This window comes from Aspergillus fumigatus, chromosome 1, assembly GCF_000002655.1.
Source record: "Aspergillus fumigatus Af293 chromosome 1, whole genome shotgun sequence".
Lineage (NCBI taxonomy): Eukaryota > Fungi > Ascomycota > Eurotiomycetes > Eurotiales > Aspergillaceae > Aspergillus > Aspergillus fumigatus.
Genome location: NC_007194.1, coordinates 2,865,544 through 2,888,388, shown reverse-complemented (window position 1 = coordinate 2,888,388; position 22,845 = coordinate 2,865,544). Strand labels below are relative to the sequence as shown.

Sequence of the window (22,845 nt, the reverse complement as noted above, 5' to 3'; positions counted from 1 at the left end):
CCAGTGAATATCCACTTCGTTCACATATGTGCGCAGTAACCCTCCCAGGTCCTCTCTGAGTATAATTACAGTCACTTCAACTCTACAGCTTCCATCACAACCAAGCTTCATTATCCATAAATTTGCTTCATAATATGAAGTGTTTTTCCCACGCGATGACGGCCAGGGCTAACAGCGAAGAGGCGGGGCACCGGCGTTAACTCCGAGCATCGCCAATTGGCCCGCGGGGCGATCACCAAACCTTATATTGAGAGCTTCGGACCAAATTTAAACGGCTGCTATTAGTGCACCGTGAGGACGCCTGCTCCCCAGACACTGAGCGAAACTCATGGCCGCCATTGAAAGAAGCTGAACTTGGTTACGCACGGGGTTTGCCTCTCCATACACTCTACACCGCCATGGAAATACCCCCAAAGTTCCTATTCATACTGAACTAATACTTTATATGGCAGCCACCTGTCTGTATAATCGCCTGTGTAGTATGCGGTGTGTATCGGTTGAGAGATGTCATTAAAACCGCCTAATTTTCGCGTATTCACGCGCGATGTAGGACTCGAAACGTTAAGTCCATGGGGGCTTCGGCCACAAAGTACACGTAGATATTTATGAAGCCAAATGACATAGATATTACTGAATGGATAGCCGCAACATTGAATCCGATCGCATCAGCGGATGGAGTTCCAGGGTCCATTGATTGTATTAAACGATACCTACACATTGAGTTTGGCGCGGTTATGAAAGCTGTTGGGTAATATCGAAGGAAAGGAAGCCAGGCCTGGCCCTGTCCGAGTCTCTGTTGGTGTTGAACTTCGGGCCATATTGAACTCAAATCCAACCTGTCCCCGGACTCGTACCATTTTTCTACAATGGCCCATGCCCCCACAAGAAAGTCAGTCCTATAACTCGTCATCTCACCTTGGGCGATGTGAAACTATAAGACTCAAACCGGCAATTACACATATATAATCTAGTTCAATTATATTTGCTGTTAAACAGCTCCAGAAACTTCATGCGTGGGGGTAGCGAACATCCGCCATTCGGTTGTATTAGTCACCCGACCGTGGAGAATGAGACAGTCCTGAGATGGTTGGATTCTCTATCTAGGAGGCTTAACCAGCGGGCGAGATGACTAGTTAACTGGTTAACTAAGTTGGGGGCAGCGGGTAGACTGGCTGACCCAACCCGCAATGTGGGTGGGTTTGGATTGGCCCTGACCCAACCCACATGGGTTTTAGGGCGGGTTTTCTATGCTATGGGTTGACCCAAACCCTCCCACGACCAGTCTACCAGCGGGCTGACTAGCTACTACTGTCAGGGCGATGGATGTCTTCCATTAAGGGGTGCCTGGGACGGCTCTCCCCAAGTGCTCTATTAACTGACTAAACTATGACTAAGCTCGATTGGATCCAAGGGCCCTTGCCGGGTGCTCAGTTAGGTCCCGACAACAGCTAGAAGTCAGGTGACTCAACGACAGAATGTTAACTGATGTGGGTGACAAGGGCTGTGATACGCAAGGAAGAAGGGGTCTTGTTGAGCAAATTCTGTTGCACATCTTTCTTTTGGTACGGTGTTAACACTTGTCTCTTACAGAGTTCGAAGTCATGTCTGGGGGACTTTCTGCGGCGTCTTCAGTGCTGCCTGAGGGATGTTCGGCGATAGTACCGAGGACCAATGAGAGGACCGTATATCGTCAGAACATGCACCAAAACCTGTCATAGACGTTTATGTTTCTCGATGACTTCATTAAGGTTAGAGCTCTCCATACGTACCATTGCTCAGCTTGATGCCATATCTACTTCAATGCGGACAGCAGCTCGGCCAGTGAACCCTGACAACAGTGTGTCGACACTGTATAAATGGCCCCATTCCGTGCAGCCCGCACCGCAACTTTGTCTCATGGAGTCCGAAGGCTTCTTTGAACGTTTATCTGAAGAGCTAGAAGCGACCTGAGTTTAAAATTTATTATTCGCCGGACATACTTCAAAGCGCCATGAAAGTACTGAAATGCTCCAAGAGGAGCTTAGAGCTTCTGCCGCAAATGACTGTTAATGTATTTATAATGTCCCAGTGAGTCAAGGCATAAGGTTGCATAGAAAAGAGGGTGTGCGTATAGGACACGGTAGGAAAATCGGTTGTCAAGATCCCTGCCATTGACCCTCATTCAATTCCATATATGGAGAGTAGAAGCCCACATCTATATTCCATATCAATGAACCCTGAAATGGCATTTGAGACGCGTCAAGGCACGAAACAAGCTTCAACCGCAAGCTTAGACACTTCAGTCCGCTATTCGAGCCCATTCCTCGTCAATCCCCGGGCCATAAATGATGCACTTGATACCCTGTCGATGGACAACATTTTGGAATGCCTCTTGAGCCTTCCAAAAGGAAAACTCATGGGTCACCATGCCATCCAGCTGAACTCTTCGGGATTCCAACAGCCCAATGGCCAAGGCGTAGTCTCCAGGGCCATACCGGAAACTCCCCTTGAATACAACCTCTTTATCACAAACCTGGCCCACGGGAAACATCAAAGTCGGGTTTCCGAGACCCACCTGGACGAATGTGCCTCCCGAGCGAAGAATATCGAGACCGCAATTCAAGCATGGCTCGGCCCCTGTGGCGTCGAGAATAATATCGGCCCCATCTTCTAGGGCTGCGGTTGCCGATAGTTCCTCGGCATTTTTCTTCTCAGCGTCCATCTCGTACCGGTGAGTGGCACCGTATTTGGTTGCAGTGGCCAGTCGAGTTTTCACAACATCGACCGCCACCACCTTTGCTGCTCCAAACGCAGACGCAACAGAGCAACAAAGCAACCCAACTGGACCGGCACCGAAGACCACAACGCTCTTGTTCTGCATGTCCCCAGCCAAGCGGCAGGCATGAACCGCGACACTAAGGGGCTCCACCAGCGCACCATCTCTCAGGGAGATATGCACTGGCAGCTTGTAGCAGCACTCGGCCGGGACTTTATAGAAGGTAGACAGTGTTCCGTCGTAAGGGGGAGTGGCCGCGAAGACCATGGATTTGCAAAGATTGTAATGACCACTACGGCAGTACTTGCAGGTGTTGCAGGATATGCCGGGCTCAAGGGCAACACGGTCGCCCACCTTGAGCCCGTCAACGTTGCTACCGCAGGCGACAATCACACCAGAAGACTCGTGGCCCAAGACGATTGGTCTATTGACTGCGTATCGTCCTATTCTTCCATGTTGCCAGTAGTGGACCTGCAATAAGGTTATGACCTGAGTTGTAAACAACGCAGCCAAGCGCAGAACATACATCTGAGCCGCAGAGTCCCGTTGCAACCACCCTCACTATCACATCCCGCTCTGACTCGATCTTGGGTGTGGGTCGTTCTTTGTAACAGAACGTTCCTCCGGGGGAGAGGATGAAAGCGTGATTGACGTTCTGGAAAGAAGTCTGGTCAGGCAGTTCATTCACTGGAACGCTCTTGGGTCTCACCAAAGTCTCAGTGAAAGCCATCTTTGCTGGTATCTATCATAAATCAATCTCAATCAATAGGGTAGGTCACAATGGGCTGAGGCGTAAAGGGCTCTGGTGAGGACATGAAGTAGAAATAATGGAACCGGTATGACTTGAAGCCTTTCCCAACTTCATACGCTGAAGCCATGTAAAGTACCATTTGCATGCCCCGGACAAAGTACCGGGATTCCCTCGACAGTACTTACCAATTTTTCGTACAAAGTACTCTCCGCTCCGCAGCGGTGAGCTGCTAAGCAAAGGAATCCGCTGTCGGGGATATCTCCGATTAAGCGGACAAGCCCGCATTTCTGTACTCTTGCTCCACGGGGCCCTTCCGAACTGCTTCGAGGCTCAACCTCAGCCGGGACCCTTTATGAGAAATCTGGGAGGGGTTCGGAGCCGGAGATGTTTCCATTGCGCCAAATCATGCTGCGCTCGGTCGTCGCTCAGGGTGTCTCTGTTGAGATATGTCTATATATCCTCCGATTCCAGAATGGAGCCTGATTGATCACCAAACTAGGCGAACAGTACCTTCAACATGGACGTTATCATAAGAAAGCCTCAAAACTTCGCCATTCACACGAGCCCTTCTCATGACCTTCGCTTGGTGGAGTGCGAGATACCAAAGCTACGGCCAGATGAGTGCTTGGTGCACGTTCGCGCAACCGGTATCTGCGGCTCTGATGTCCACTTCTGGAAGCACGGCCGTATTGGCCCTATGATCGTAACAGGAGACAACGGGCTAGGCCATGAGAGTGCCGGGGTTGTCCTACAGATCGGAGAAGCTGTCACTCGATTCAAGCCTGGTAAATAATAAGCTCTCCCGCCATGTATCTATTTAGAGAGGTACTGATATATCGGCAGGTGACCGAGTGGCTTTGGAATGTGGTGTCCCATGCTCTAAACCAACATGCTCTTTCTGCCGCACCGGTAAATATCATGCTTGTCCAGATGTTGTCTTTTTCTCTACGCCTCCCCATCACGGTACGCTGCGGCGGTATCATGCCCATCCAGAGGCATGGTTGCACAAGATTCCGGACAACATTTCTTTCGAGGAAGGTTCACTGCTCGAGCCTCTCTCTGTCGCTTTGGCTGGTATCAATCGGTCCGGCCTCCGTCTGGCGGATCCTCTAGTCATCTGCGGTGCTGGGCCCATCGGTCTCATCACGTTGTTAGCTGCCAGCGCGGCAGGGGCTGAGCCCATTGTCATCACAGATATTGACGAGAACCGCCTTTCTAAGGCCAAAGAGCTCGTGCCTCGAGTACATCCAGTTCATGTGCAGAAGCAGGAGAGCCCTCAACACCTTGGAGCACGTATTGTCAGAGAGCTCGGCCAAGAGGCAAAATTGGTCCTCGAGTGTACAGGCGTTGAAAGTAGTGTACACGCTGGCATATATGTAGGTCGACTCGGTCCTGAGACTTGAACGGTAGAGTACGCGGCTGACTGGTATGCAGGCAACTCGCTTTGGAGGAATGGTATTTGTCATTGGGGTTGGCAAGGACTTCCAAAATATCCCTTTCATGCATATGTCGGCAAAGGAAATCGACCTTCGATTCCAGTATCGTTACCACGACATTTATCCCAGGGCGATTAATCTCGTCAGTGCTGGAATGATCGACTTGAAACCTTTGGTGTCTCATCGGTACAAGCTCGAAGATGGTCTTGCTGCGTTCGACACCGCTAGCAACCCAGCTGCAAGGGCCATCAAGGTGCAGATCATTGACGACGAATAGATGCTGAGCAGATAGATCCACAGTCCAATTAAATAGACAAGCAGCTTAGATACATCAGGAACCCGTATACCTGATTTTGTAGGGGAAAATCTCAAGATTAGTATGTGGGCTGGGCCACCTACTGTAGACTGGTCCTACAGACCTTTCGCATATTCAAAATGTTTGTAACACAACCTCTCTACACTGCAACTAATGCCTAGAAACGGGGTAAAAGCAGCTGTCGTCTTCGAACACAATTGCTAGACTCGCATATGTTGTCCAACTGATCTACATAAATTAAATCAATCAGATATATAACATGCCCCCATTCGCACAAATTACGTCTCCTGTTACCCATCTAGATCTCTCCTGCGCAAGAAAAGTCACAATATCTGCAATATCATCAACCGTGCCACATCGCTGCCCAGCAGGAACCTTTTTATTCTGCTCCTCCATGCGCGCCAGGTGCACTGGCCCTGCTGCTCTGTACATGTCCGTGTTCACCGGTCCTGGATTGATAGCATTCACCGTGACCCCGTACTTGTGCCCCAGCTCGGTAGCCCAGACTCGAGTGAGGCCCTCAACAGCCGCTTTGGTGGCCGCGTAGACCGACTGTGTGGCATACCCACCCCGAGCCGAGATGGAGGACAGGTTAATAATGCGGCCATTACGAGGAATATACGAAAGAATGGCTTTCGTCATGAAAATCACCGCGCGGACATTCACATCCATCAGATTTTGATAGACATCGACCGTCACCTCCTCCAGCGGCCGGTTGTCCCCCGCTCCGGCGTTGTTGACCAGGATATCAATTTGTTCTGTTTTGAATTCGGCCAGAGTCGCCTGGACAATACGACTAGGGGCATCTATATCAGTCATATCTGCTTGGATGGCGAGGGCCTCTTTGTTTTCATTGCGAAGTTCCTGGACGAGAGCATCTGCGGCTGCCTTTGATGATGCAGAGACATAATTGAAGGAGACCTGAACATTTTATCAGTGAGCTTGATATTGCGGCCGTAACAGTCAGACGAATGTCTCACCTTTGCCCCTTCCTTGCTCAGACTGCGAACTATTCCTGCTCCAATGCCTCGGGCCCCCCCGGTGACAATAGCGACTTTCCCTTGGAGCGACATAGTGGTTTTTCTGGTCATAAAAGGCGATTGACCAAGGATGTCGTAATGGGTGCAGCAAATCTAATATATGCATGCACTTTGAAGTTCTGAGCATGCAAGTGGGGTTTGTTATCCTTGTTGGAACATCACTGTCGTCTTTGAATGAGCACACCGAGCCACGTCAACCTGCATCGGAGCTACCCCCGAAGGAAGCAAACAAGTTCTGCAAACCGGAGAAGCCTGCCGAGCAGAAGAATCACAAATCTTGCATACTTCTGCAGCTCAAGCTAGTCTTCTGCAGCTATGGACGGAGAGTCCCTAGTTCCTAAAAAGGGCAGCGGGAGCGGCTCTTCCATTGAAGCATAATTTCTCAACGGGCCATTCTCCGAAAGAGCTCATATCTTCAATTTCGGAACAAGAAGAGGTCATCACAACGATCTATTTCAGCGTGTGCCCCCTTACACCGAGCAATCCATCTTATCCGAGAGCTAGATCCATAGTGGTCAAGTCTAATCACTTAACCCTGCCTTGGTTACATCAAAGATCGAATCTGGAATCGCGCTCTATGTAGACTGAATTGACGGCGAGTGCACTAGACATCGCATTATCTTGGTGAAAAAATAGAGTTCGCAAGTCATCCTGAAGCACTTGGCCATTGTGACCGAATCAAAGGGATAGATCATAATCTTTTATTGCCACAAGGACTGGATAATGTGTTATGATCATCCAAGGGTACCCTGGCAGTCTGGAATGTATGAGACTCTGCCCCGCTATAAGATGTGCTTAGTACCTTGTACCTATCTCAGATTATCCTTTTAAGGCAAGTTATCTGCTCGGAAGAGATGCTCATGCTCTCTCTTTTGTGCATAGTTCTAAAGTATAATTAATATATTACTTAAATACATTCTTGGTTATCGGCCAGATGCCGTCACGGTCCTCAATCCACCAAGCGCATTTTGTTGAGCCCCTTCAACCCCTCGTCGGTTGACCGAAGCTGCACATATATACGGACAGGCTTGGCCATTATGAAAAGTTATTGTTGTCATTTCACTGAAGTGCAGCTTGGTGCTCAGTGGAAAAGTAAGTGACACATTTTTGTACTTTCAGCATTCCACTTCCCACGCGAGGCCACATACCAGGCGGATAATCACTCCCTGGCCAAACTGGGACAACACCGACATTGCCAGATTGATGGCAAGACCTGCATCGCCCTTCGAATGACACGGATCTTCTCTGAATTCATCTAGCCGACTTCTACTGGATGACTGGTCCGATTGTGTTTATCGGAGATGAGATTGCCCCTGACGAGACTACGGACCCTCGAGGAGGCTAGAATCAGTCTATGGAGATAGAATCCAGACATAATTTTCTCCATAATTGTTCTATTACCCAGCCAATGAATTCTCATCCGTACCCGCAAAGAAATTTTGGATCATAAAGCCGCCTGCTGCATCAAGAAGCTCTGCGTTAGAGGTGCCCTGAGGATACCAGGCAACAATATCCCCTAGCCCTGCCGCAAGGTGACTATAAATTTCATGGCCTTCAGCTGCAGACGTCGGAGCAGCCCATGGTGGATGCAATGGGCGAGGCACGGCCGGTACTGGATCAGGGCTGACATTTTGGGTCAGACCAAAATCAAGACCGTGGTTATAATCTACATGACCATGTTCTACACAAGAGTAAGCATCCAATGCCAAGTCGAAACTTATGCCCAATCGATGCAGCGGGCGGGGAAGTTAGTCTCTTACCAAGTAGTTTCTGGAGGATGTTTCGGGCCCGAGTGGCCATTTCATGCGAGGAGCCGAGCTTCTCAAGGCAGTCAATACTGAGCTGGATGGAGCTCCTCCAGGTCGAAGCCAAGGAATGTGTGGGACTATATATGAAGCAAGTCGCCTGCACAAAGCTGGCGGTGATTAACCAGTATGTGGCATACCATGCAAAGCCCCTTTTGATATCACGTGTAGAATTCACGAACCCGCAGATGGAAGCAACGCATTCATCTGCTGCGTCGAGACATGATTTGACGGGACCGGCCGATGTTTTGATCAAGGACTTCGTCGCTATGGCTTCAAAAAGAAAGGGGCGGTTCAGGACGATGCGCAGATGAAATGATCGCCACAAAAGGATGCGCTTCGGCAGTTCCAGGTGCGGCTCCAAGTAGACACTTGGATCGAAATACGGGGGCAAGTCCTTCCACCAGATCTTAATGTTCTTTTCCAGCTTCACAGCCTTCTCGTATGCAGGGCGGTGATGGGTGAGGAGCTCCACCTGGACGGCGTTGGCGATTTTGGCCAGTTTTGCCTGGGCAATAAGCGCGGATGTGATGGTTGGTCCGGTTTTACATGGGGGCAACTGCTCCATATCAACAGCGAGATCCAGATCGTCAAGATTTGCTGGGGGACGAATATTGACCCCGACCAGGGAGACGGGAGGTCGCCCCAAAGTTAATTGCGAACTTGAAACGAAGGTGTACAACGTCCACCAGACACGTCGGCGAATCTCCATGATAAAGGGAGACGTGTTTGGCATACCGAATTCTCGATGCAAGCCTATCGCAAGCGCCATGCTCCACCCAATACCAATGAGAATGAAGCCAGCATTTGGTTTATTCCGCTTTTGCAGATAGTTGGCCATCAGGACTATGGCCTGCACATAACTCAGGGATCCCTTCTCAAGGACATCCATCGTAAGGTGTTTGCAGGCTTCTTTGTATAGCGGAATGTCGCAGTTGGTCGCTTTTGTTCCACCGACAAATGCACCTATCGCAGCGACAGTGTTGTACAGTAAGGGCCAAGAGCCATCGCGCGGCTTTGCGAGTGCTCCTAATGTAAGTCAGAAAGAGTGTGAGTCAACCAAAGGCTATGTAAAAGTTGTTTTGCTTACCTGAGACGCGAGCACGGAACGTCCCTTCGTGGAGAATTGGATACGCCGGGTGGTATAGTGAAAAGTAATCGTCAATATAACGGGAAACAGTCTCTGCAGCCTGCGCTGATACCTCCAAGGATTCGTCTCCATCTAGACATGACGGTGTGCGCATATGATCGAGGGGCAGATGCAACGGAAGTGCCTGGAGGAACTTCAAGGCTGCTATGCCAGACTGTGGGCCCGTATAGCCTGCTTTATGGGGGTCCGCGGTCAGAAAGCCCATGCCATCGATTGAATTGTCGAAATCTTGAGATTCGTCGAATTCATAGTCCTCTGCATTACTGTGCTCCGTGAAGTTTGTGGGGGGTTGCTCTGTCTGATGATCTGGCCCGATGCTCATCTTACGATTCGGATTATGATTGTTGTGACCGACGACATCCGGGTCATTAGGAACATGGCTATCTGATACGCCTTCCCGCACAGCGCAGACTGCTGCTTGTAGATCTACTCCGGGGAGATGGATACTCCACGCCTTCTCCATATCCTTGCGAAGCTGCTCGCTTTCTTGAAGGCGTCTGAAGATTAGGGTCAATTACCACAACGTCACTTGTTTGGACTTTCGCTAAAGACAAAAGGCATCTACCCACCTCTGGAGCGACAACAATTTTTGTGATGGGGATGAGTACCGGCACGGCTTGGCATCACGCACACAGTTTGTACAGTTATCCCCACCAGTACAACGTATCTTGCGACGTTTGCACTCATCGCAGGCAAAAGACTTACGGATAATCTGAGGGGCTTTGCAAGACTCGCCCATGCTGTCGAACTCCAGATATGCAACACTGCCAATTGAGGTCTTCCGCAAGGATAACGCAAATTGAAGGCAGATGCGGGGTGGCGAATGCTTGGAATGGTGATGGCGACCTAGCCCTCTTTGGGCAATTCTTCTTGGTCGCCATGGTGCTCCAAACCTTGAGTTTAGGTTCAATCTAATCCCCTGCTCAAACAATAGGCGCGAAAGGCTAAAAGGCAGGTCTACTGGCAGTTGTAACCCGAGGATTACAGTCTTTTCGTTGAATGCCGTTTGTAACGTCCATATTGCACTGAGTGTACACAGCATGAATCAAATGACGATCACCTGACTAGGGGTGCATTCGTGCTGATATATTTAACCGCTTACCTATTGTGTAGCTCGTTTGACCTTATAGATTCTCTCCTTTACAGATTTCTTTTGCCCGGGTGGGTGCGGGCTCTATATTCATACGATTTGGATGCTTCATGCTGGGTCCATTCGATAGTGTAAAGATCACATAGAATAGCCATTGGCTGAGAAAAGACGAACCTTCATTGACTTATCACTTCCATACAAATTACTAATGATAAACGAAATCGGTACGGATCTGCGGTTTTTGACAATTAGCAGTGTGAGTCGAAGCTATGCTCTATGCAAACATCATGGTCGATCTGATATTGTTTTAAGAACGAATCTCGCTTGGATAAAAATTTGGGCTTAATTTCCAGATGCGGATGCTCTTGGAGATCCGACTCGACATCCGCAGCACGCATCGCTATGATCGTTTATTACAAGGAAGCAATGGACTTGTCACTTCGAGCGCCTAGTGATGAAAGTCTGCAGAAAGGTTCAGAACTCGTTCCAGGCTCTTCTCGTCGGCTGCTGGGTGACCAGGGCGGCGATAAGGACACCGGGTTTAAGCTTTCGGTGCTAAGTCCGTCTGGTGGGAGTGCTCGGAGTTATCCCCGCGCAAACCTCCACAGCACAGCGCGCTGATTTACTGGTCCTTGGGCCTATCAGGGTCACTGGGCATATGGCTAAACGAGACTAGAAGCAGTGAAATTCATCGGGGGCAACGGACTACTGGTGGGTCAGAGATATATGGGAAGCGTTCAAGCGTGGAATTATATTGGCTTGAACGGAAACAGGTGCCACACTGTCAGCGTAACAGCGTTTCGGCCATGATATTCTGTGCTCGATGAAGAAGACGCAAGCTCAGTACATTATTCCCAAGGTAGTGTGACTGATTACCGTGCACAACCAAAACATTTGCCCTCACATCCCCATGTCCTGAGCATCTCTCTCCTTGCCTCACCCACGTGGCGTTAGCACCCCAGATCGCTCTGTTCTTAAGTATTGGTTCCCTGACGTTTTCACTGTCCTCTCCGTAAACTCTCGATAGGCAGGACGTTCGGTGGTCCATGATTAATACCCTTTGACTTCTCCACCTTCTCCATGGCAGCGAGACCTATCTATTCTTGTCGGTCTCGGCGTTCGGTGTCAACTTGCCACATTCACTACCCTTTGGTTTTCGCCCATTTATTTCCTCTACGTGGGCCTGCCGAAGCCGTACAACTCGATTCTGGCGGGAACACTGGAAGGTGGGCGAACTAAAAAGGCGAGAGGGCTTTAATTATCAGGATAACAGCATGCACGTAGTGTCGCTGCTTTCTATGCTTGATGTGAAAGGCTGGAGCTTGACACGTAGTCTCATTGTTTTAGTAATAACTATTCAGTCAGTCTTCCTCTTTTCTCATTCCTTCAATAACACGACGCTGTAAGAGGCAGCACTGGGATAGTACTAGTTATCTCGACTCCCTCATCAGCAGTCACGAGGCTACGCGTTGATGTTGATGTCGCTGTCGAAGTAATCTTCTTTCCTGTTCCATGCAGTAATCTCTTTTCCACTGACCATGAACACCTTGCATCTTTGTTAGCAAGTTCTGTGACTGGTGCCTATAGGAGAGTTTCATTAACAGTTCTTCTTTCTGTATATCCTTTGATAAGCTTACCAGTAACTTTCATTAAGCAAAAATTGCACTCCAGTGAGACGACACTGGTCGAGCCAATGATGGTCTGCCGGCCATTCACAGCTTCCTAGATTCCGCATTACCCAGAAAACAGACTGGTTCGCCTTTTCAGACTCTTCAAGCAAATTTCCTATCGTAATCACAGTTTGACACCCGTGACAGGCTCCTACCAGTTTTCCAGGGATAAGAGACAGGAGATCTTGGTGGGGGTTTGAACAAATCAAAGTCTGGTACATCTGAAGCTCATTCATGGCTTCATTCTCAGGGACAAGAGAGAGGAGATCTTGGTGAGGACAAGCAAAGGTAGGCTCAGCTGTCAGATGGGCACTAGAGGAGTAGAAGCTTATAGTATGCTGACCAGCTAGACACAACTGGCCGGCCTTGATATCTAGAACCAGAACAACTTGCACAATGTAGCCAGTCCTAGTGCTATATGAACAGCAGTGGCCAAGCCAGGGCTGCTCTCCATTGCTAGCATCATACCTGAAAAAGCCATATTGGGTTTGTGGCTTTGCGGGTGATTTGAGAATCTTGATAAGCTGGTCTCGATCTCGAATCGTCAGAGAGATACAGGGACATAGGTCAGCTATACCAGCGTAGTAAGTGCAGGATCTCTCCAGCGGAGATCGTCTTAATGAATATCTTGGAAATTCTTTCCGAGGATGGAGTTTCAGACACTGTGCACAGTAGGCCCAGTGGTGGTTTTCCAGTCGAAGAAGAAGTTGGTTTCGTGGCACATCCCGACTGTTCACGCACAGGATTGGATTCCTCATACGCAAGAGCCGCGGAAATCTGAGATCTTTATGCCGTACTATCGTGCTCCCGAATAGGCAAAAGAGCTCTTTGCAGCTGAGGGATAGACACACTTTATCGACTAGTGAGAGGTGTTGGTAGATCTTGTGCAAGGTACGCTCATCCAAGCAAAGTATGGTGGGGTATTTTGGCAGTTTCTTCCATTTGGTAATTTTTCGCCATGGCGACATCTTTGAGTCTTTGGGCGGAGACTGGGTCTTGAATTTGGATACAGCCGCCATGTAAAGACGAGGAGACAGAGAGTAGACCAGAGTCTATAGATATTTTGTGCAGCGCAGCGATGCAGAGATAACAAAAAGCCGGGGTCAAGCATTATGATTACATGATGTACTGATTGCAAGTTCTGACGCTAATTTTGTCTCATAAACATCCCCTTAGATCAATCAACCATGGATGATGTTGTCGTCATCACCACATCGGGCCGCACCAGAAGAGATAGAGCAATGGCCGCATTCTCGAAATCTTGGTACAGCTCCAACGTCTTGTGGGGATAGAGAGCCCCAAGGCATCGTTGTCGGCTACATCGTCCGATACTATTTGCAAACCAGTCCATCTTCTCCAACGTTGCTGTAGCCGTCTCCATGGCGCGCACCACGCCTCTGATGAGATCCGGATCCTCCTTGGTGTTGGGAAATATGGGTGCAGACCTTCACGAAGCTGACCTGGACTGAATGGATTTGTCTGATATGCTTGTTGAGCCTGGGTCTTCCTTGTCCATGTCCATGGACCTCTACATCTGAAACTGGACCAGCGCTAAGGATCTCTTGCCAAAACCTTAATCGACGCAGTGGTTGTAGCCCTACATGGCTTTGGGAATGCCCAACACGAAATTGAGTGCGGTGGCGGGGATGCTCGCTGCCAACCCAGGAATGGGTATCTATACAAGTGCATTAGCGATCATGAATGCAGTCCAGGATGCCAATCTAGCATACAAAGATGATGTCTGCGAAGCGCTCTGACAACCATTCTCAAGTGCTTGAGCGACTTGAGCCCCGCGCGTTTCTCCCGGTGTCACTTGCCTCCCGGTTCTTCATTGAAGCCGTATGATGCTTTACCACAGTTTTCGGGTTGTCTCTAAATATAATGAAGCTCTTCATTTCACCCGCTGCAGTGACTCCCCACATATCCTCACCGAGGCCATCGATGCCTCGGCTCACAGCTCCTTCATTGTTGGTCCCTCTTCAGGCAGCTTCATTTCCAATGCTGCTAATGGTTGCTGACCCTATGTTGCAGGAAGCTGGTGGTATAGTGTATAACAACGAAAACCGAGAGATACTTTTGCTGAGAATTCGGCCAAGGTATAGTTGACTCGAAAGTACAGTGACGTTACATCTCGCCTAGGTATATTTATTGTCCCGCAGACATCATAGCTAACTATATGCAGTTCGGCAGCTTGAAAACAGAACAATCGAAGAAGTGAGATTTGCTCTTTGGGGGGGGGGATTTGCTTGATGGAAAAGACAGCGCTATGATGAAGAGCAGGGCTGCAATTGTGCCACCGGCTTCGGCGGCGGGTAAGCGGCGATTATCTTCAAAACGAACGTCGAGGCGAAGATGTAGAATTGTACAAAAAACTGTAACAAAAGCCCTGCCGTTGGGACTACTGGCTCGCGCCGTAGGCCAGCTGATAGAACAGGGCCAGGCAATGATACCGGCCGTAAACTGGCAGGATATGTTGCCGGATAAGGTATCATTATTGGTCGAACTATCACTTGTAAAGTCAAGAACTGATTCGTTGAGTTCAAGACCATGAAGCGTGTCATTGCGGTCAATGCTCAGGTCTGTGACTGCAGACTCCTACGGCCAATGTTTGGGAGAGCTCGACATAGTGCGAGTCAGCTCTGCGCTCCGCTCTAGAGGCATATGCTCAATTCCAGTGCACAGTGCTTTCACCTCGCTGTCGCGACTGGTCTGGTGGTTGGTTTTCTTCCTGGCATCTTGTATAGTCTGATCGGCAGATACTAGCTGGATAGGGAATCTTCCTCCAATTTGAATGCGCAGTCTCTAAGGCATGTTCTATGTTTCCTGTGCAAATGAACATAGGAGAGTCTAGCGTTGTTGGGTAGAATGAGAACACAATCAGAGTGAAACTGTCTCAGTTAGCATACACGCCTTTGCAGCATAGCCACAGAGCTAACAGGTACACAGGGGGATAAAAGAGGCATCTAATCACCACCGCTTCTTAGTTTATGATGGGAGTTTCATTGCTGGTAATTCCTTTCTGCATAAATATTGTAAACATGTACTCGATACTTATTGCTATGACAGAAGCATCGTTAGCATGGGGAGAGAATCCAGTCATAGTATAGAACGTGGGTGATGTTGATACCTGAGGTGTCCATCAGACAGGTACAATAAGCTCCTCCAATAAGGATTCTCAAGTCTATCTCCGCCCAGAAATCCCCACCATGCAAATCAAACAAAGCAAACACAGATAAAAAAAAGACAAATGTAAAAGAAAAATGGTCGAGGACGCATGGACATTGAAGAAAGGAAAAATATACGCCATTGCCATTAAACAAGTCGGACCCCTTCCTGCTTCTTCCTGCATGAATAAAACAAAACCTTAGATCACCAGTCATGAGCAATTTGCAAAAGACTCCTTTTGTCAAGGAGCTCGCCTCCAGCGGTATGTCCATGGAAATACTGAACGCTGTATAGCTTCACTCTACCGGTCCGAACACCCTGATTAACAAGCCCTCTATTCAAACAGACAGGCGCACACGCGACAAGGCAACTGAATCCCTGACTCTCTTCCTCCGCTCCAAAACCGACCTCACCCTCCTCGACCTTCTCAAGCTTTGGAAAGGCCTCTTCTTCTGTACGTCCTTTCCCGCCCTCAACCTCCAGGAACTATTTAGTCAACTAACAATACCCCCATTCGCATAGGCTTCTACCACTCCGACCGTCCCCTCACACAACAAGCCCTCGCCCGCAACCTCTCGTACACGCTCGTCCCGACTCTCCCGCGGCAGACACTCCACCGCTTCCTGCGCGCGTTCTGGATCACCATCGGGAGGGACTTCCACTCGCTGGACCGTTTGCGGCTCGATAAATATCTCTACCTGATCCGCTGCTACGTAGGCGTGGCATTCGAGATCTTCCTCAAGGGGAACAAGGGGGAGCAGCAGCAATCCACACATACCAACGGAGCCAGCAAAAAGCGCAAGCGCGAAGAACAAACCGCGGCGGGGAAGAAGAAGCGCTCGAAAGCAGACAAGGAGGACGAAGCGCGTGATGAAGCGGATGTGGAGGAGGGACAGGATGGCGAGGGTGACTGGGCCGAGCTCGAGTCATACATGACCATCATCGAGGAAGGGCCTCTGTGCCCGCTCAATTTCGACCCGGATCAGCCCCCTGCCGATGAGAAGAACCCGAACTATGTGCCTATGCCCCATGGCCCGGATGGGCTTCGCTACCACTTGCTGGATATCTGGATTGATGAGATAGAAAAAGTGCTTGAGTTCGAGGAGGGGGAGACACAAGATGGTTCTTCGCGGAAAGTCAAGGGTCAGGTTCCCATGGAACTCCTACTGCGCCCCATTGAGAAGCTGCGCAAGGAGAGTCCCTTTAAGCCTGTGAGAACAAGAGCGGCAGAAACCTTAAACGACGACCGATTGGTTCAGTGGGGATTCAAGACTAGGGAAGTTGAGGAGGAGGATGGCGACGATGATAGTGAGCAGGAATGGGGTGGTTTCGCCGACGATTGAGCTGTCGACCGGTGTAAGAAGAATTCATCTATTTCGCATTTCTCTCTGGCGCGTGGTAGTGATGTCTTTTGCATGTCCATTTGACCTTGCTTGGAGCAAGGCGTCTTACCGACTCTTACTACCTACATCAATCTTTGTACAATCAAAATTCATCAGTTCCTGGTCTGACCTAGCCCGCTATGTATACACATGGCAATGGCTGCTGCCCACCAGCCTTGCTGGAATATCACCTGCAGCGAAGCCACATCACAACAAAAGGGGGAAACGAAAAATTATATAAGTCTTGCGCGAGGGTATCATTTTGTAGTACAGAGACCGGCGAATAACAATACATGTACGAGCAAATCAATGATGGCATCGACTTTACAACTCGTAATCATGGCCTCGGACCCTCGGCCTCGTAAAGGTGCCCGGACTTCGACAACACCGTACCTAGACCACGATGAACTTCGACTTGAAACGGCTCAAAGGGTATACGTTCACCATCGACACTGATGTAGCCCTCTTTCTCCCGGGGAGTGAGTCGATATGCCGAAGCCTTACGAATCCTAACATCCGGCATATCAAAAAATCCTCCCTCAGGGATCTCTGTCATCATTTTGAGCGATGTGAGGCGGCTGATGGTTCCATCAATTGTAACAACATCGATCAGACCGTCATTTGGCAGGGAAGCCGGGAAGAAGTTCGTATCTGCGGACATAATGGCCATATTGCCCGCGTAGAAGTTCCCCATGCTCTCACCCGGGACGACTTCCCAGTCCTGCGGGAGTTCATCCAAGACCGTGCCGTACTTCAAGTCGGGAAGCCCTCCCGATCCGGCGACGGTGTCTTCAGACGGGCGGCGGGGAGGTTCTCCGGCTGCGTACTTTCTGTAATGCTCCTTTATCGCCTTTTTGTCATCGATCTCCACTTTTATCGCGAGGTCACATGGCCACACTGTGCGCTGCATGAGACGGACCAAGAAACCGTAGGTGAAGCGATGGGCACCCATCCACCGGATATTATCGGTTCCTAAGTCAGATTCTGCGACGATACCGAAAGATTGTGACAAGAAAGATAGGGTTCGAGTTTTGCCCTGCGTGACAGAGACCAGATCAATTGGAGTCCTTACTCCTTTGACAATCGCCAGCGCAGCAACAGAGACACTACCCGTCCCGCAAAGGTTCCAAGCCATGGCGTTCCCAGAACCACCAGGTATCATGGCGACAGCGAGCTTAGATAGAGCCTCACGAGCATTAGGTTTCTTGGCCAGACCATTGAAGACCTCGTAGGGCAATCCATCACCAGAGCAGCATACAATTGCATCATATGCATCTATGTCAATCTGTTCCGCTATCTCGGTGGCGTGTCCTCCATGTGTTGTTTCTTCTACTTCCACTACGCAATGCGCAGCAGCAAGGATCGGCGCCGCGTATTGATGATACAATCGCGAGGCAATACCTTTCCCACCAAACGGGTTGATCAGAACCTTGAATCTTCTGTAGCGCTTGGCATTACCGTACGCCAGATCAAGTAACCTGGCCGCAAATGTTTCGGCCTTTGCTTTGTCTTCGTCTGCAATGGTGTATTGCAAGGCACCAACGGTAACATCGTGCTTGGTTACAGGGTCCGCATATGTAATAGTCAGACCAGCAGAGGAGACTTCTGCATGAAGGATATTGTACAATGCGATAGATTGAGTTTCCTTGGTCTCTGTATTATCCACTCACATTAGCCATGGTCCTAATTAGATCGGACGATTAATTTGCTTTGAGATATGCCTAATTCATATCGCAAGGGCAGCAAGACCCTATTGATACCCGAGACACACGCTAATGTTGACGAGGTAGAAAGAGGAGTACTGGAAAAACCTACTCGAGTTTGATAGTAATCCGCAGCAGCCGCGGTCCGGTTTTTGGGTGGAGCGATCGTCTGTTAGAAGAACGAGAAGCTGGTTAGTATGCGCAATGTGCAACCATGACATGCAAGCATGGATTGTCAGACACTGCTCACCAACAATAACAAGAGCATCGTTACCCAAAGTCAAGGTAACTGACTGTCCAACTGTCAAGGTCGACTCGGGTTGAAGTAACTGAGACTGGGAATCCGGCTGATCCGCGTTGAACGAAGGGCGAGTAGCGCCGTCGGAAGAAGCCATTACTACCTGCAAAAGCGAGTAATCATTCCAAACAAAATACAGAAACGACAGAAAGATATGACAATAATGATAATCAATAATGATAGTCAATATAAGAATGAAAAAGGCAAGAACTCCTTGTAGGATGTTCGAGATTGAGGTAGAGTCAGCTTTGACATAGGTACTTCATTATTTCTTAGTAGTTATGGAGAGAAAGAGGTTAGCCCCAATATTTTGGAGATCTCCGAGCGGATTAGTATTCTCCACCTCAGGAACAGCTTCCTTGGATGTGGTCCATCGTGCCTTTCAGAAAGACGGAAATAATAGCCAGGAAAATGTCTCCCTAGTAACAGTCAATCTAAGTGTGCTACTTCTATAGCCAATTGATGATGACACGTAGAGACTTCCAGGGCTGACACAAGCTACCGAGGACAATCTCTCTCGGTTAAGTGCGTAGGCGGTGGTTTGAAGTTGATGAACCCCGATTGTCTCCACTGATCACTTATCAGCTATTGTCGGCGTTATCGGTTAGTTGCTCATATGTCTGTGCTCGTTCCTTCCTTGACTGAAGGACCACTAATAAATTTGGAAAAGTTCTTTTGTTGTTCCATCTGAATAGACCATTCTCTGATCAGGTACGATAAGGAAAGAAATAAAAGTGGCATATAGTCAACAGATTCGTCCATAGGAAGAGGGAAAAAAGAGTAATCAAGGGCCATGTAATACGGGTGACTATAATCATAGGGTAACAATTAATCAAACGCTGACACCAAGAAGTCATACTTGCTCTCTTCATGCCGTTGAAGCCTTCAGGCCCTTCAGCGATCCTAGGCTCAAAGCAAGACCCTGGGAACGGCTTCTTATCCGTACGAATCCTGTAATCGGACCATCCTCGCCCTCCTTCTCGATGCTCAGATTTGCAAGTGCGTCCTCCCCTGCATACAAGTTCCAAGATCAGCATTTGTCAACCAAAAAAGGAAGGATAGGATAACAATCGGGTACTCACCGAATACGCTTCGGGCATACAGATTGGCGCTCAGGAACCGGCAATCTCCCTTGAGTGAAGCTTCTGGAGTCAAGCAAGCCATGTTGGTGCTCTCCATGAGTTGCTTGAGGAACTCGCGAAGGCTCTTCGCCTTGGAGTTGATGTTGACCTTGTTCTCCCACTCGAACTCGGTCCACATAGTCCGGAATTGAGTCTCGGTGCAGTGAGCGGGCTGGATGTAATCCATGATATCTGCATGGATATCATTAAGAATGACAACATGGGTTTCAGTCGAGCTCGCTCCATCATATACAATGTTGCCGAAGATGACACCCGTATCTGTGGATGACACCTTGACTGTAGCCTGTACGTTCAAAAAGTCACGAGGTCCCAGGTTGTGTGTGGTGGGACGCTCAACTACCTTCAGATCACCAAGAGTGGCAAACTCAACAGACAGGTTCTGCAGGGTCTCGAGAGTCTGGTTGACAAGGAGCACATCGAGAACAATGTCAAACTGATGAACGGTGACATAAGCCTCGGCGTAGACTGGGTCCGAGAAGCCGGTAAGTTGCACAACTCGGCTCAACTTCGAGGCCACAGTCTCCACTGTCGAATCGCCGCCAGTAGCCTTGGCCAGGTCAAGTTCCATTTCCTCTGCACCCTCAAGACCAGACTTCTTGGTGAACTGCCGGATGGGAATCGCATCGTCAACCTGAACAGCAGTCTTGGCCTTCTCAACAGCTTCCTTGGCCGCACGCTTCTTATCTTCCACCTGTACCATATCACGGAATGCTTTACGTGTGTCTTCCAGGAAGGTAGTCTCCAACTCCTTTCTTTGAGAGAACTCACTGAGAGAGCGCACGCAGCACATGATACGATCAATAGAATCTTCGTCAATGGGAGCCTTGACAAACTGAGACTGTCCGACGCGGATAATAGAGATCATGATCAACATCGCTTCAGCGCGTAGTGCGTTCGTCCGAGCGACGTCCTGCGAGACCTCCGAGTGGCGCATTACAAGTTTCGTTAACGTCGAGGAGAGAACGGTAGCAAGGTAGTAGTCACCGTCGAGGATCAACTGACGAAGAGGAGGCTTTTGAGCAGCCTTGACTGCCTCAAGTCTAGCGGCAGCGGCGGACTCGCTAGTCAAAGCACTCTCAGTCGCATACGTGCCATCGGCCAGCACCTTTCGAGAACCAGTCGGAGCTGAAGGCTTGGTATGGCCGTTGACTTGCTCTTTGAGTGCAGTCTCATCGGGCACCTCGTCAAGGAGCCGTTGTTCAGAAGCCAAAATGGGAATTTCTCCAAGGCTAGACCGGATCCGCTTCCAGGCCTCACGGATGTCTTTCTCCTCCAAGGAATATTCTCCAACAACCCACAGTACACCACGGTAGACCTTTCCAGCACGAACTTCGCTCAAAGTAGAAACGAGGCGGTCGACGATAGAAGCACGAAGTTTAGGGAATTTTTCTACAACTTCCTTCACAAATGAGATCACGTCGACAGCTGAGTTATTGTTAAAGTCCGCAATGAAATCCATCAGGAGGTCGACGACGCTAGCAGCAATCTCGGAGAACTTGATGGCACAATGGTGTATCGACTGGATCAAGAGCTGACGATATTCACTATTCTGTGTACGTTGTTAGCATTCGATTCTTGCTGCATACCAAAACTATCCCTACCTTCTCGTACTGCTCATCTACCGTCTTGCCTAGTTCCTTCTTCAGCAGCATGACGACCTCCTCAACATTCTTGCTAGAGACCATTTCCAAGGCGATACCGAGCGCTTTGCGCCGAACATCAATGTCAGGGCTCGAAAGAACCCGAAGAATTTCCATGGTAAGATCATCCAAAACGCCCTCATTGCGACTTCTAAGCTGATCAACTCTGTCGAGTACAATGAGCTTGACATTGTTGTCGGCTTCCTTGATGCAGAGTTCGATCAATTTGCCTGCCGCAGCTTTTACGGCCACTGGGTTACTGGTTAGAGCCGTGAGCGACGTTGCGGCTTCGTATACCACTGTACTTGTCGACGCCTCTAGTAGGTCAAAGATGAGACGCAAGTATTTTCCCTTTTAATTATTAGCGTCGCGTATAATGCATGTATGACAACAGACCCACCTTGTTCTGAGTGTTCTGAACCGCATCCTTCCTGATGAACTCAAGCTCCGCCAGTTGAAGTAGTTCATCAGTGTTGGGAATGCTGTCAAAAGTTGTGCCCAGGTATTCAAGAGCCTTCTGGTGGCTGATGGACATCAAAGCAGCGAATGCATTGCGCTTGCATGTACTATCAGTCTCGGATTCGAGGAATGTTTGAATCAACTCTGGCGCGTCTGGGATTAGAGACTCGGAGTGTTGGAAAATGGAAGCCACGGCCCAAACTGCATTTTTTCTAACATATGCGTGGCGATGTTCGAGGCATGAGCGTGCGGACGAGAGGAGAGGTTCGATGAGCTCCGGTTCACGGAGCTTACATAGAAAGCGGAGAGTGTTGCCTCGAATGTATTCATTGGGGTGTTGGAGGTCATTGCGAATACCATTGCTGCGCAGAAATGGATTGATTAGTCTGGTAGGAGAGCCAAAAGCGTGCGAGTCTGTATCCTTACCACACCAAGATCATCTCCTGCTTGAGTTTACCATTGGCATCGTGCTTCGGGCAGATTTCGTAGTAGAAGTAAAGTAACTTCTTGAGAGGCTTGCTCTTCGACGGCATAACAAAGCGAATGATGTGCATGAGGAGTTGGGACATCGGATCGCCATTGAGCATGATTGTGATGATCCGCTTCATTGTTTCCACCTTCGTCTCATCATTGCCCTTCTCTAGTTGCAATTTCAGCTCCTGTACAGTTGGTTGATCAGCAGTATTGTCCAAATGGACCAAGCTGTAAGCATTTTCCAGAAATGACGCCATGGTGCCTGGAATAGAGAGACAGACGGCCGTAAACGGTTGGTAGGAAAGGATAAGGAGGGAGGAGAGCTTGGGAGTTGATTAGTACAAGTTGTTGTTTAGCATTCGAGAGGGACGAGGGGAAATACCAAGATCACTCTCCCGCAAACACGTAAGTAGGATGGTAGATGTATTTGACTCAATTAAGCTCCCCTCACCTGCCTTGCATTCATCGGTGCAATTGTTTGGCAACCCGGGGCTTGAGTATCAACTTGTCCATTTGCGCGGCGGAGCAAGCTGTCCGGACTGTGTGGATGACTAAGCTCTGTCCGGGCC

General features: G+C 49.3%; 8 protein-coding genes across 8 annotated transcripts; 2 read left to right on the top strand and 6 right to left on the bottom strand.

The window, feature by feature from the left end:
- Positions 1–1,294: 1,294 nt before the first annotated feature.
- Positions 1,295–3,700, bottom strand: AFUA_1G11030 (NAD(P)-dependent alcohol dehydrogenase). Its single transcript, XM_747375.2, has 2 exons — positions 3,282–3,700; positions 1,295–3,226 (listed from the first exon to the last, which is right to left on the bottom strand). The coding sequence occupies exons 1-2, from the start codon at positions 3,483–3,485 to the stop codon at positions 2,279–2,281; spliced, it is 1,152 nt and encodes a 383-aa protein (XP_752468.1). The 5' UTR covers positions 3,486–3,700; the 3' UTR covers positions 1,295–2,278.
- A 323-nt stretch (positions 3,701–4,023) lies between these two features.
- On the top strand, positions 4,024–5,248 carry AFUA_1G11020 (NAD(P)-dependent alcohol dehydrogenase; the record flags this gene model as incomplete). Its single annotated transcript, XM_747374.2, has 3 exons — positions 4,024–4,291; positions 4,350–4,882; positions 4,941–5,248. The coding sequence occupies 3 exons, from the start codon at positions 4,024–4,026 to the stop codon at positions 5,217–5,219; spliced, it is 1,080 nt and encodes a 359-aa protein (XP_752467.1). The 3' UTR covers positions 5,220–5,248.
- A 145-nt stretch (positions 5,249–5,393) lies between these two features.
- AFUA_1G11010 (SDR family NAD(P)-dependent oxidoreductase) lies at positions 5,394–6,690 on the bottom strand. The gene is made up of 2 exons (XM_747373.2): positions 6,239–6,690; positions 5,394–6,179 (listed from the first exon to the last, which is right to left on the bottom strand). Exons 1-2 carry the CDS (start codon positions 6,347–6,349, stop codon positions 5,505–5,507), a joined length of 786 nt encoding a protein of 261 aa, XP_752466.2. The 5' UTR covers positions 6,350–6,690; the 3' UTR covers positions 5,394–5,504.
- A 385-nt stretch (positions 6,691–7,075) lies between these two features.
- AFUA_1G11000 (putative C6 transcription factor) lies at positions 7,076–10,386 on the bottom strand. Its single transcript, XM_747372.2, has 4 exons — positions 9,823–10,386; positions 9,194–9,750; positions 8,059–9,132; positions 7,076–7,979 (listed from the first exon to the last, which is right to left on the bottom strand). The coding sequence occupies exons 1-4, from the start codon at positions 10,293–10,295 to the stop codon at positions 7,696–7,698; spliced, it is 2,388 nt and encodes a 795-aa protein (XP_752465.1). The 5' UTR covers positions 10,296–10,386; the 3' UTR covers positions 7,076–7,695.
- Positions 10,387–11,698: 1,312 nt separating this feature from the next.
- Positions 11,699–13,115, bottom strand: AFUA_1G10995 (uncharacterized protein). Its single transcript, XM_077803912.1, has 2 exons — positions 11,981–13,115; positions 11,699–11,924 (listed from the first exon to the last, which is right to left on the bottom strand). The coding sequence occupies exons 1-2, from the start codon at positions 13,030–13,032 to the stop codon at positions 11,798–11,800; spliced, it is 1,179 nt and encodes a 392-aa protein (XP_077660082.1). The 5' UTR covers positions 13,033–13,115; the 3' UTR covers positions 11,699–11,797.
- Positions 13,116–15,289: 2,174 nt separating this feature from the next.
- On the top strand, positions 15,290–16,521 carry AFUA_1G10990 (ribosomal RNA processing 1 family protein; the record flags this gene model as incomplete). Its single annotated transcript, XM_747371.2, has 3 exons — positions 15,290–15,440; positions 15,525–15,632; positions 15,701–16,521. Exons 1-3 carry the CDS (start codon positions 15,392–15,394, stop codon positions 16,519–16,521), a joined length of 978 nt encoding a protein of 325 aa, XP_752464.1. The 5' UTR covers positions 15,290–15,391.
- A 376-nt stretch (positions 16,522–16,897) lies between these two features.
- On the bottom strand, positions 16,898–18,828 carry AFUA_1G10980 (uncharacterized protein; the record flags this gene model as incomplete). Its single annotated transcript, XM_077803911.1, has 3 exons — positions 18,514–18,828; positions 18,376–18,432; positions 16,898–18,213 (listed from the first exon to the last, which is right to left on the bottom strand). The coding sequence occupies exons 1-3, from the start codon at positions 18,656–18,658 to the stop codon at positions 16,898–16,900; spliced, it is 1,518 nt and encodes a 505-aa protein (XP_077660081.1). The 5' UTR covers positions 18,659–18,828.
- A 215-nt stretch (positions 18,829–19,043) lies between these two features.
- AFUA_1G10970 (coatomer subunit beta) lies at positions 19,044–22,807 on the bottom strand. Its single transcript, XM_747369.2, has 6 exons — positions 22,659–22,807; positions 22,229–22,599; positions 21,744–22,164; positions 21,305–21,694; positions 19,644–21,252; positions 19,044–19,572 (listed from the first exon to the last, which is right to left on the bottom strand). The coding sequence occupies exons 2-6, from the start codon at positions 22,531–22,533 to the stop codon at positions 19,430–19,432; spliced, it is 2,868 nt and encodes a 955-aa protein (XP_752462.1). The 5' UTR covers positions 22,534–22,599; positions 22,659–22,807; the 3' UTR covers positions 19,044–19,429.
- Positions 22,808–22,845: the final 38 nt, after the last annotated feature.